We start from the raw sequence: 14,227 nt of genomic DNA, 5'->3' as shown, positions 1-14,227 counted from the left end.
ATCCCTCTGGAGACTGTGTTGCTATGTCCCAGCATGCTTTGCGGCGAAGTCTAACTGAAGAATGGTTTACCTCAGCTCAGCCCACCCCACACAAAGAAAAGTGATCCAACAATGAGGAAATTATCCAACAATATCACAAGCAAGCAAAATTTCGCTGAAGATCGTTCAAAAGTAGTTGCAGCCATGCATAGACAGGAAACTGCCAGAAAGTCAAGCTGGATTAAGAAGATGTGGAACAAGGAATATCACTGGTGATGTCAGATGGATCCCGGTTGAAAGCAGAGAACATGAGAAGGATGTTTACCTGTGCTTTATTGACTATACAAAGGCATTTGACTGTGTGGATCATAACAAATTATGGATAACATTGTGAAGAATGAGAATTCCAGAACACTTAATTGTGCTTATGAGGAATCTGTACTCTACCAAGAGGCAGTTGTTCAAACAGAACAAGGGGGTACTGTGTTCTGGAAAGGTGTGTGCCAGGGTTGTATCCTTTCACCATACTTATTCAATTTGTATGCTGAGCAAATAATCCAAGACGGTGGACTATACGAAGAACTCAGCATCAGGATTGGAGAAAGACTCATTAACAACCTACGATATGCAGATGACACAACCTTGCTTGCTGAAAGTAAAGAAGACTTGAAGCACTTACTGATGAAGATCAAAGACTACAGCCTTCAGTATAGATTACACTTCAACATAAAGAAAACAAAAGTCCTCACAACTGGACCAATAAGCAACATCATGATAAATGGAGAAAAGATTGAAGTTATCAAGGATTTCATTTTACTTGGATCCACAATCAACACCCATAGAAGCAGCAGTTCAAGAAATCAAATGACATATTGCATGGGTAAACCCTGCTGCAAAAGACCTCTTTATAGGGTTAAAAGGAAAGGTGTCACTTTGATAACAACTAAGGCACGCCTGAGCCAAACCATGATATTTTGGTATTTTCAATCACCTCATATGCATCTGAAAGCTGAACAATGAATAAGTGAGACTGGAGGATTGATATCTTTGAATTATGGTGTTGCAAAGAATATTGAATATACCATAGACTGCCAGAAGAATGAATAAGTCTGTCTTGGAAGAAGTACAGTCAGAATGCTCATTAGAAGCAAAGATGGCGAGACTTCATCTCACATACTTTGGACATGGTATCAGGAAAGATAAGTCCTTGGAGAAGAATATCAGATCTGGTAAATTAAAGGGTCAGTGAAAGAGAGGAAGACCCTCAATGAGATGGATTAACACGGTGGCTGCGATGATGGACTCAAACACAGCAACAATTATGAGGATGGTGCAGGATGGGGCAGTGTTTTGTTCTGTTGTACAGAGGGTCGCTATGAGTCAGAACCCACTCAAAGGCACCTAACAGCAAAAGCTCACCACTATTTCTGTCACCTCTGGATGGTCAGACCTTGCTTTCCTGCACTCCCTGATGGAGAAATTCAATTTAAAGAACAAACTATTCACTTCAAGGATCTCTCTATTGATAAGGGGATCCAGGACCTATTCTGATTCTATCAGCACTCTTTTTAAACAAGGACTCTCTCAAATCCAGCCACAGCACATAATAACCCAAAACAAATTTCCTTTCAGCCAAATGATGTCATGTTGGGAGAGGCAGTCTTCACCTAATTGTGATATCCTTGTTACGTTCACTTTTTAAGATAAAAAAAAAAAAAGATCTGGGAGAGAATAAGATAGCTTTATAAACACACTTTAAGACTCTGGTCTTCTCTAGAGAAGACACTGATTTTCTAAAAAATAGAAGGTCTCATTTACAACTCACAGAATGGGCTTCAAGGCCTTCTCTTTGTTGTCACTATTTTTTAAGCCATCCATAAGCACAGGTACTAAGGTGGATAAACCCTCAACTAATCATTTTCCTAAGAACATCAATTACATTCTGAGGGCTGAGGTCAACAAATCTATGCTTATTTCTTTGTGGCTATTTTTGTTCTGATTTCTTTTAGCCCTGAAAAATATTCTAATTAAAAACTAAACTTGAGTAAGATGCAGGTACAATAGAACTTCTAGTCCCAAATCTACTACGGACTCATTCGGTGTCCCTGGGCCAACCACCCAACTGTGCTGGGCCCAGGCCCTTAATCTTTTCTGATGACACTACCTTAAGCCCTTCAGTTTCTGAAATTCAATAAATATTAGAACTTAATAACTTTCACACCAGGAATCATAAAATCACATGCCGTATAAAATAAATGACCTACCTATGCCTTTAAAGGTGGCGGATCACACTGGAAAATATTTGCCATTTCCTCAGATACAAGTCTTTTGTTATAAAACAAAAAAATGCAGCCTTTGTCTGCCTTAAAACCTGAATTTTATACCCTTAAGAAAACCAGCCGTGTCTAAAAAGGGCAAAAGATAACAATACAAGGAAGGCCAGAATCCAGGATATGAAGTCAGGAGTTGATGTGTGCCCCTATAAATCTTCAACCCCTATATAGAAAGGGAGGATCATGGAGTTTATTCTTCTACTGCAGCCCCTCTACCCCCACCCCAGCACTAATTCTGGAGCTGGGTATATATTAGATTCTCAACTACTGTTGAAATAAAGAATTACTCCTTAGAAAAAATATCAAAAGGTCACAGCTTCCAAGCAAAATTGTGGTCTTAGAAACAGCAGTAATATTTTTTCAAAGTTGAGTGGGAGATATATATATACATGAAGGCTGTTGACTTTATATTTTGCCAAGTGAGAGCATGTAGAAAAATGAAAAATCCCATTCCCCATCATTTTATCACCAAATGAAAAATTTAAAGAACAATTTATAAATTAAAGAGTTATTCAAAGACTTTAGCTTTATGAAAAAACTCACTACATTGTTCTTATTTTTCTCCTTTGCCTACAAAGCAATAACAACTACAACACAAGCTGACATTTGGGAGGCACAGTACTAGATAAGGTCCACCAAGCCATCCATGAGAGTGAAAGGAATTAGTAGAGTGAAGAAGAATAAATCAAAGTGTGAGAAATAAGAAAAAGGATAGGGATGACATGCCAGAGATAAAGAACACGGGCCAACGGGATAAAGATCTAGTGGAATGTGGAGGACAGGGAAGGCAAAGCAGCTAAAGGCACACACAAGTGGGTCAGCTCATGGTAAGTCTTGCCACAACTTCTCCGCTCAGCCCAACACCTCTGAAGTTTCTCCAAGTTAATCCACCAACAAGGAAGAATATGAGCTGCTGGCCTGGTTTCCATCTTTTCTACCAATACTGCTCTAAGAACTCCCTTGAGGGTGAGGGCTGCAGGCTTTGGAAACAAGAAGCCCTGGTGGACGGTTGCTTATGAACAATGGGAGAGAATAATCCAAGCCTCAAAGTGGCTCTGAGAGTTTCTTTGGTGTGCAGTTAATTCAACTGAGAATGAAAACTAAGATTCACATCATGACCATGTTGGCTATGGTACATACTCAATGACACAGACAACAAATTTGTTATAAATAAATAAATCAATAAATCATGGGACATCATTCTAGCTGAGTAAACATAAAGCTTTTCTTGTAAGAAACCTTGGTGATGAACACAGTCTTTTATATCAATTTAGAAAATCATACCAGAAAAATGCCAGGGCCTTCTACAGTGGTCTAGCAGACAGGGGAATTACCTTGCAGACCGTATTTACAGAGACCAATATTATCCAACCCAGCATCCACTTCCCATCTTCTGATAAAAGCACTCCCAGATCCACAATTGGAAATATGGCCCACATCTGGCCATCAGCTTATTCCAAGCCCCAAGGTCATAGCGCCTGGTTTAGGAATGAGCACATGATCCAAGCCAAATAAATGAGCACCAAGTATCAGGCTTTTTAGAACTAGAAAGAAGGACTTTTCCACTGCGTGATAGGCAGAATTCTAAAGACAGCCCCCAAGATTCCCATCTCCTGGTAATTGAATCAAACACTAATCCAGATACTGTTGTGAAGGGATTATGCAGATATAATTAAAGTCCCAAATCAGAGACCCAGACAGCCTGACCCAATCAGGTGAGGACTTTAAAAGCAGAATATTCTCAGCTTGTAGCAGAAAAGGAAGAGTGAGAGATTCAAGGCACAAGAAGGATTTGGCATGCTGTTGCTGGTTCAGAGATGAAGAGGGCTACATTTCAGGAAATAGAGCCGGCCTCTGGAATCTAAGAGCACCCCCCAGCTGTTAGTCAACAAGGAAATGGAGACCCCAGCCCTACAACTGCAAAGAACTGAATTCAGCTAAAAACCTAAATGAACTTGGAAGCAATTCTTCCCCAGAGCCTCCAGATAGGCGCCCAGCCTGGCGATACTTTGATTTCAGCTTTAAAAGACCTGCAGTAGAGAACCTCATCAAGCCCACCCAGGTCTCTGACCTACCTACTATGAGCTACTAAATGGGTATTGTTTGAAGTTGCTAAATTTCTGATAATTTGGCACAGTAATAGAAAACTAAAGTTGTTGTTGGTTGCCATCAGGTTAGCCGTAACTTACAGCAACCCCGTGTACAACAGAAGGAAGTGCTACTGGGTCCATGATCAATTACGGATCAGACCATTTTGATTCATAGGGTTTTCATTGGCTGATTTTCAGAATTAGGTCATCAGGCCTTTCTTCTATTCTTTCTTAGTTTGGAAGCTCCCCTGACACCTTTTCAGCAACAAACAAGCCTCCACTGACAGGTGGTGGCTGTGCTTGAGGTGCATTGGCCAGGAATCGAACGAGGTCTCTCACATGGAAGGTGAGAATTCTATCACTGAACCACAAAAACTAAAACACACTGCAATTACTAGATATGAAAATGATGTGTCCCTGGAGAGGGGTGTACCTAAAGATGAAGCCAAAATAGGAAAGCAGAGCCAAGAGATGGAAATAGATGGAAACACGTGACAAGTTTGTAATCCCTGGGTCTACCCAGGCATGAAGTCTATTCCTATCCTAAACTTTCATCAGTATGAGCCGATAAATTCTTGATATTATTAAAGCCAGGTTGAATTTATTTTCAGTCACAAGGAAAGATTCCCAGATACTTAAAAAAAAAAAAAAAAATCATCATCATCAATTCTGAACTAAGGCCCAACCCTATGTACTGGGTTTACATTTGAACAGAGAAATACTCTCAATACCTGTTCTTACAGAAATACTATTTGACCAAATCAGAAGTATCAAAAGTCTAAACAGGCCTCTTACTAGACCATTTTCTCAAAATTAAAACAATTTTGAGGGAGAAATGCATCTTGAACAAAACAGTAAATACCATCTTGAGGTCTGATATGATCGATACCAAAAGATCTATATGCTAAACTATGGATGGCAATGAAACAACAATCAAACCCTCCACACACAGACACATATGGACACAGATATATCATATACACTGCAAACTGTTTTGCTTTTACTAAAATTAAGTAATTAATCTCAGGCTTCTTCATAGACTTTAAAAGAGGAAGATATCTTTAATGTTCAGGCTATGTTGAGCTATTATGACTACCATAATTCAACAGATGAAGGGTACCAGCAGCATGTAAAGAAAAGATGAATTTTTCATATCAATTTCAGGTGGATAGATGATCTTTTTCACACCCAGCTAAACAAAAATAGGTGTCCCTGTGGTAGAACAAGACTGTGGTTAAAGGTCCAAGGTTTAACTTCTTGTCCTGGTATTAGGTGATTATTGAGGATTTGTTCCATGCTAATAATTTATTACATTTGTTGATTGTAACATAGACCCTTACTGAAAGTTCCCATGGTATTCCTAAGAGTTTTATCCCCTTCTGATAGAACTTCAGTCAGAACATACCACAGCATGAGACTGAATCTAGTCTCACTCTGCGCATTTTCCTTTACTCTGGCTCTCTACCAATCAAGAAAAGTAAAAATCCAGAAATCTCCCAGTTATTTTTATTTTTTTATTAACTTTTATTGAGCTTCAAGTGAACGTTTACAAATCAAGTCAGTTTGTCACATATAAGTTTATATACATCTTACTCCTTACTCCCACTTGCTCTCCCCCTAATGAGTCAGCCCTTCCAGTCTCTCCTTTCGTGACAATTTTGCCAGCTTCCAACTCTCTCTATCCTCCCATCCCCCCTCCAGACAGGAGATGCCAACACAGTCTCAAGTGTCCACCTGATATAATTAGCTCACTCTTCATCAGCATCTCTCTCCTACCCTCTGTCCAGTCCCTTTCATGTCTGATGAGTTGTCTTCAGGGATGGTTCCTGTCCTGTGCCAACAGAAGGTTTGGGGACCATGACTGCCGGGATTCCTCTAGTCTCAGTCAGACCATTAAGTATGGTCTTTTTATGAGAATTTGGGGTCTGCATCCCACTGATCTCCTGCTCCCTCAGGGGTTCTCTATTGTGCTCCCTGTCAGGGCAGTCATCAATTGTGGCCGGGCACCAACTAGTTCTTCTGGTCCCAGGATGATGTAGGTCTCTGGTTCATGTGGCCCTTTCTGTCTCTTGGGCTCTTAGTTGTTGTGTGACCTTGGTGTTCTTCATTCTCCTTTGCTCCAGGTGGATTGAGACCAATTGATGCATCTTAGATGGCCGCTTGTTAGCATTTAATACCCCAGACATCACATTTCAAAGTTCTCCCAGTTATTATGATAGAGTTAAAACTAAACCTCAAAGCAATCACAGATTTAGGACACATCTCTAAGGGTCATATGACACCTAACATGTTTCGACCCTATTCTATACACTCAAAGAGAACCCATAGTGGAGTACTCAGTATAGATTTGCAATAATATCTTTTCATTAAAGAGATTCATTTGTCCTCTTGCTTAAACACTGAAAAAAAAGGAGAACAGTATGGTATCAGAGAACTGTGTTTGCCTCTTTCAGATATACTAGGTTTTATTGGTTACCAAGTGAAATGGCATAGCCAGTTTGACTGTGCCAACTTTCCTCATGAAGAAACAATGTGGCTAGAATTTTCTCCACCTTTGGAAACCATTTCCTTTTCCTACTCTTGACTTCTCAGAGTTAGGAAGGGGGCAGCAGGGTGGAAAGGATGGACTACCATACTGTTTTGATCTTCACTGCTGAGTCTATCAATTTTTTCTCCTCTACAGAAGATAACGCCATCATCTTCTCCAATTCCATGACCTGGGTGTATGTGACTCACTGACTTCTGGCTGGTTGCTTTCTTCCTCTCCATCAGTGGTCCCTTCCACATTCAGTTATTTCAGTGTCCAGGCTGATAACCATGCTGAAATCTGGCCCCATAATTCCTTGGCCCCTTGGATTCTAATGCCGTTTCCACTTTGGCTGGCCGTATCAGCAGGTTTCCATAAATTTTGAAAATTTCAAACCTAAACACAACCTCCTGTCCTGTTCATCTCTCCCATTCTTGCCCTACAACTGAACTTGTTGGTCACCTTAATGATATTAAGGTTCTAGATCCTCTATGTTCTTACAGTCAATCATTCCACTTAGACCTCTTACCCAGTGGAAATTATATGTGGGGGAGGCAGGTAGCTGTCTTCAGTTTGACTCTGGGGACACTAAAAGGCCAGTATACCTGCCTAGAAACATTTCCCCTAGTGACTTCATAAGTCTTAGCCACCTTGAAATCCTCACCATTAGAGTTGCATGACTTACTAGTGGGCAAAAGACTAGGGTACCCATTCTAAGATTGAGCATCTGCTTCTTTGTGCTTGACACATCTCTCTTAGGTAAAACCACTAATCCATGGCAAGATTTTGGTTTTGTTTTGTTTGTTTGTTTTAAGATCTATAAACTGGCTCCTTAGCCCTGGAAAAAGTAAACTGTAGAGTTGGTCCATGACAGCACAAGACAGTTTCATAGCCAGTAAGCCTCAAAGCCAATTGACTTGTGGCTTAGCTCTTAAAAAAAGAAAAAAAGAATACTACGCATCGATAAAGAACAGTGACGAATCTGTGAAACATTTCATAACCTGGAGGAACCTGGAAGGCATTATGCTGAGCGAAATTAGTCAGAGGCAAAAGGACAAATATTGTATAAGACCACTATTATAAGATCTTGAGAAATAGTATAAACTGAAAAGAACACATACTTTTGTGGTTACGAGGGGGGGAGGAAGGGAGGGAGGAAGATGGTTTTTTACTGATTAGTTAGTAGATAAGAACTGCTTTAGGTGAAGGGAAGGACAATACTCAATACATGGAAGGTCAGCTCAACTGGACTGGACTGGACCAAAAGCAAAGAAGTTTCCGGGATAAACTGAATACTTCAAAGGTCAGCGGAGCAAGGGTGGGGGTTTGGGGACTATGGCTTAAGGAGACTTCTAAGTCAATTGGCAAAATAATTCTATTATGAAAACATTCTGCATCCCACTTTGAAATGTGGCATCTGGGGTCTTAAATGCTAACAAGTGGCCATCTAAGATGCATCAATTGGTCTCAACCCATCTGGATCAAAGGAGAAGGAAGATCACCAAGCTCACACGATAACTATAAGCCCAAGAGACAGAAAGGGCCACGTGAACCAGAGACTTATATCATCCTGAGACCAGAAGAACTAGATGGTGTCCGGCCACAACCGATGACTGCCCTGGCAGGGAGCACATCAGAGAACCCCTGAGGGAGCAGGAGGTCAGTGGGATGCAGACCCCAAATTCTCACAAAAAGACCATACTTAATGGTCTGACTGAGACTAGAGGAATCCCGGCAGTCATGGTCCCCAAACCTTCTGTTGGCCCAGAACAGGAACCATTCCCGAAGACAACTCAGCAGACATGAAAGGGACTGGACAGTGGGTAGGAGAGAGATGCTGATGAAGAGTGAGCTAATTATATCAGGTGGACACTTGAGACTGTGTTGGCACCTCCTCTCTGGAGGAGGGATGGGAGGATAGAGGGAGTTGAACGCTGGCAAAAATGTCACGAAAGGAGAGACTGGAAGGGCTGGCTCATTAGGGGGAGAGCAAGTGGCAGAACGGAGTAAGATGTATATAAACTTATATGTGACAGTCTGACTTGATTTATAAACGTTCACTTGAAGCTCAATAAAAGTTAATTAAAAAACAAAACAAAAAAACCCAAAGCCATTGTTGACAAATTGATTCCAACTCATAGCAACCCTATAGGACAGGGTAGAACTGCCCCCATAGGGTTTCTGAGGAGCAGCTGGTGGATTTCAACTGCCGACTTTTTGGTTAGCAGCCGAGCTCTTAACCACTGCAGCACCAGGGCTCCACCTTACCTCTGGGACCTTTGAATTCCAGGTAAAAGGTGGAACAGAAACAGACTTTTATTTACGCAGCTGACACTTGCTTTACCCAGAAGTTAAATACAGAATGCCATCAAAGTGTCTCTCAGATAAGGAAATAAAACATTTTCTTTAGCACAGAGACCATGAACATTTTTTGAAGTGACCAATCTTTCTGTAGAGTGATGACATAAAAGCTGGACTGGGCAAGAATAAAATGGCAGGCCAGAAAGAAAGCTCCAAATGACTCAGGGCTTCAGCCTGCTCCTGAGGATGACTGTGCTGTTTCAGAGCCTGGATTGTCCTCAATTCTTCCCTTAAGATAATGTGGCCTCTCTCCCTGGTGTAAGGGTGATTAATAACTACACTAAGCACATGTGTCTCTTTTGTAGCACTAGTCACTATTTATTCTCCAAAGCAGGCCTTCAGATGGTTGGCCTTAAAGATATCTTACCCCTAAGTAACACTGGGACAATTTGTCTCAACCCCTCCTTCATGGGAACGTATGACTAAATTCTACAAGCACTGGGAAAATGAAAATGAACAGAATTAATGAGTGTTAAAACTAAAAGGACTCCCAGATTGAGCATCCTGTCCCAAGTTTACATATAAAACACTAAAAGAAGCTGATATAATGCTCTCTGTGATACTGCCTAGGAGCTGGAAAAGTAGTGTGGGGTCCAATATGCCATATTTGCTCAGGGAAGGGGAGATCCATCAGTTTTCTTTATACATCTATTATTTTTCTTAATTGGAACTGAACCCAGGAGTTGGGTCTGCTAGGACGTAAAGAAAGAAGACCACAGTTCTTCCTCCTTTTATCCTTCAAGTGCTTTTTTGATCTATTGAACTTTTATCAAATATATAGACATAGAGAAATAATTAAGACTAAGAATTAAGGCGAGGGAACATTGATAGATCTCAAGTCTAGACTTTATTCCAATCAGGATGCAGAAGAGTCTACCAAATAAAATCTCTTGGTGTCTTATAGAGGTAGACTCAGCTCTGATAAATGGCAGGAGGGAGGTTTAATCAGTTTTTCAGATACAAACACATACTGCATACTCCCAGAGTCACCAAAAAATACAGAATGGAGATGCAATTCCTATCAAGAGACTCAAGGTTAAAAATGGGAGCCCTAGACCAGTGGAGGAAAACTGAGATTGGCAGGGACCAGATTGATATATCAATTGGAAGCAAGAAGTGAAAAGATTCTGCAGCTCCTGGAGAAGTATGGGGAACATACACACAGAGACACTCATACATAGATATGTCACATCATGTATCACTATACTGGTCATATGAGACCTTGGGTTGTCTCTATGCACAAAGACCTTGGGTTGAGTACTAGTTCTGGACCCCAACTATAGCTGAGCTCACCTGTCTGTGGCAAAGAAAGTAGAATTAAGAAGTGCAAATAGTAGAAGTGAAATACCAGATGTGAAAGTGGGGGAAAATATGGAACACTTATGCAGCTTCTTATAATTGTTATTGTTTACACACAATGTCAGGATCCATGCGAAGCCTGGAAAATACTGTGGATTGGGCCTCTCATGAGGCTCAAGAAAATGTTTTTGATGTTAGTCTTCCAAGTGGGAGTGGAAGAAAGACAGAAGATATAGAACTGGTGTATTCTTTTAGAGAAATAAATGGTTGGGGAACAAATAAATAAAGGGATAGAGGTCAATGTAGAGAGCGAATATAACAAGAAATGATAACTTAAACGTTTTTGTTTGAGATGCAAAGAATGCTCCTATTAAAAGTCAGCTGTACAAAGAGGCAAGAAAAAAGCTCATAGTTTAAAAAAAAAAAAATTACAATCCTTAAAACAACTGATCATAATAGTTAAATGCTAGAAAAAAACCATACAATGAGATACAGTTACAGCAAGGAGAATGAAAACCACAACTACGTGCCAAAACATGGATGAATCTTGCAAAGATAATATTGAACAAATTGAACCAGACACAAAAAAGTACATACAGCCCATTTCTAAAAAACCTCCAAAACAGGCAAAACACATTTATGTCAGTCTGAAGAGCAATGATTTTTACAGAGGAGTAGTGACTGGAAGGAATTACTGAAGGACATCTAGGGTACTGGTAACATTCTCTTTCTTGATCTAATTACTGGTTACACACTTTGTAAGAATTCATCCAGCCGCACACTTGCAATTTTTGCACTTTTCTGTATGCATTTTCTATTGCAGTTAAACATATTAAAGCAGTATTTCCCATCGTGTCCCACAGTGCTCTGGTACCTAATGAACTATTATCAGGGGGTTATTCCATAAAAGATTTTGGTGGTCAACAAGTTTATGAAATGCTGGCAGAAACCCAGTTAAATATGTACCCACTCTATAGGACCTCTCCATTGATGAGTTTGAACATGGCCCTCGCTGCATGGCCTTTGCCCCATTATGCTGCCTGCCCCCGTACCCCCTTCATTTCTCCAAGGTCTCTTCCAGTTTCCCCAGTTTTGGTCACAATGGAAACAGCATGAAAGAAGATGAATCTGCACAGACAGTTTACTCCCGGAACTGGGACAAAAACACCTTGAGCGCATACTCACAGTCCATACAAACAGGCTGAGTCAGCAGTGCCAACTTTTCATGGAAAAGGGCACCTTTAACAAATGGCGCTGCCTACTCTTTCAGATGCACGTCTCCATTCAGCACTCTCGGTGCCCAGAACAGTGAGCTGGCACAGTCCGTGTACTTTACAAACACAATATAGTGAAAGAATACAGAAAAGCAGGTTTTCAAATAGTGATTTTTGCAATAGTAATTTAGGAATAGTAATCTCGGCATTCTCATCTGTTACCAGCTCACAAATCGGGATTTCTCCCAAATACTCGAAACATTACGAGTTGACTCTTGTAATCACCTCATTTTTCTAGTCACTAATGTCAAAATAAACCACGGCTTCTTTGCAAATAGTATTTTGCTTGTTCACGTGAGGCAGACAGCTGTGTTCACTGATTCAGGCTCTTGCCTCTTTTCTCTTAAGCTGTTTCACTCTTGTTACCACGAGTGAGGCTGAAATCTGAAGGCCGTCTCTATGCACAAATAATAAGCAGCATTTTATGATGTTATCTTTAGGACATTTTTTTTATAACTTTAGTTATTTAACTTGGTTTCACCAGGCAGCTGGTTCACCTTTGGATATTGGTTTCTGCCAAGTTCTAGAGTAAAAAATGAAAATAAAATCACCTAAATTCAGTTAAATTCTTTGGTAGGAGGTGGTAGAGGGGTGTATCCTGAAAATACCAAATAAACAATTTGCCTAAAGCCCATCATGCCTCTTCCAGTCATCTGGACATCAAGTTTTATCATTCTCTTTGCTATGATCCTAATCAGACATATCACCCTCTTTTCCTTAATTATATAATGAGGGGAAAGGAAACTAGACAGGGTATTCTAAACCAATATCTTAAATCAAGACATTCATAACAACATGGATTGTAATTATATTAGACTGGTCTCCAACAGTATACTTAATTTATATGTTTCAAAGAAAATCTAGGACAAGCTAATTAGCAGTATGAAGTCCAGTTTGGTGGGAAACCACTTGGATTGGGAATTATGGCTTTGTGTTTCAAAGTACACTAAGAAGACCTGATTGCACAACACCAAACTCTATCATGCTCAGTGGATAAACAGTAAGCCTGATTATGTTTGAGGCTGCAAAAGCCATTAGAAAAAAAATAGAGAGGGCTAGATGCTGATAAAATAAAATTAAGAGAAAACTGCACAAATGTTCACTGTCACGGACATCGTTATACAATCCTGAAGCAAAGTTGAAAGAGTATAATGAAATGACTGCTGGACTTGGTTTCAGGCCAAGATGTGGTGAGCAGTCTTGCAAATAATATTTTTAATGTGTTTCCCACAGAGTAAGGAAAAACATTACCAATTGAACAAAGAACTACAAGCCTGGCAAGTTCACTTAAGAGCAAAAATACTTAAAGTTTTAATCAGAAAGAATTCCCAGTACTGTGAAAAAAGAATACATTTTATGATCAGCTAATTCAAGTTCATACAACCAGCAACGAATGCACCTACCTCATTTAAGTCCTGCCGAGTTTCCAAAGCATCCTTTGACCAGATGGCAGCCCTCTGGTCTATTCTATAAAACACAAAGGAAAATTATTTCCACTTAAAAGAAGCCTTTCAACAATGTACATTTGAAGCCAGTGGCTACAAATCTGGCCAGACCCCTATTAAAAACCCACAGTGGTATCCCACCGCCTGTAGGATAAAACCCAAACTCCTTATAATGGCCTGTAACACTTCACAGCATTTGAACTCAGCCTGCTTTTCTGGCCCCACCTCCTCCCACTCTTACCCTTGTTTACCCCACTCCAGCCTCCTTGGCCTTCTCCTGTTCCCTGAACAAATAGTGTTTGTTCCCTGTTCATGCCTTTGCACTTGCTAGTCCCTGAGCCCAGATTACTCTTCCCCAGATTATCATACAACTGACTCTTCTCATCATTGGCACATCAGCTCGGCTCCCATGTCACCTCCCCCAATAACCTTCTGACCACTCTAACTAGAAGCAGCCCCCTCTCATGCTCTATCACACCGTCCTGTACATTTTCCTCTTCCACTTCTCACCATCTGAAATATATCCGCTTATTTGTGCTTTGTACACTAAAATGTAAGCTCCAAGAAAGCAGTTATTATGTCCTACACTGCTAAATATTCAGTACCTGGCACAAATTAGTACAGGTAGACCCCGACTTACGAGCGGATTCTATTTCAACAACTACATCATCAGTCAGTTCAGACATAAGTCCAATACCTCTTTTATATATATAAAAAAAAAAATTTTTTTTATACATATATATATTTTTAGTTTTCATTATTGCCTGCTATACAGCAGTGTTTTGAACAGTCAGTCATAACATCTGAGGATGACAACATCAGCAAATTACATGCTGCAACAGTGTATGTAGCACATATTCCTAATGATAAACCAAACCCATTGCTGTTGAGTCAATTCCGACTCATAATGACCCTATAG

General features: G+C 40.3%; 1 protein-coding gene across 5 annotated transcripts in view; it reads right to left on the bottom strand.

Annotated features, from left to right (window-relative positions):
* FAM13C (family with sequence similarity 13 member C) overlaps positions 1–14,227 on the bottom strand; it is a 161,016-nt gene that overhangs the window by 56,164 nt on the left and 90,625 nt on the right. For all 5 annotated transcript variants that reach the window (XM_049855576.1, XM_049855574.1, XM_049855575.1 and 2 more), the window contains one exon: positions 13,267–13,330. In XM_049855576.1, the coding sequence (XP_049711533.1) occupies positions 13,267–13,330 (64 nt within the window). The remainder of the gene's footprint in view (positions 1–13,266; positions 13,331–14,227) is intronic.

The sequence above is a fragment of the Elephas maximus genome, chromosome 16 (genome assembly GCF_024166365.1).
Source record: "Elephas maximus indicus isolate mEleMax1 chromosome 16, mEleMax1 primary haplotype, whole genome shotgun sequence".
In the NCBI taxonomy this organism is placed as follows: domain Eukaryota; kingdom Metazoa; phylum Chordata; class Mammalia; order Proboscidea; family Elephantidae; genus Elephas; species Elephas maximus.
Note: the sequence above shows the minus strand (reverse complement) of the source record. Positions and strands in the feature narration are given on the sequence as shown.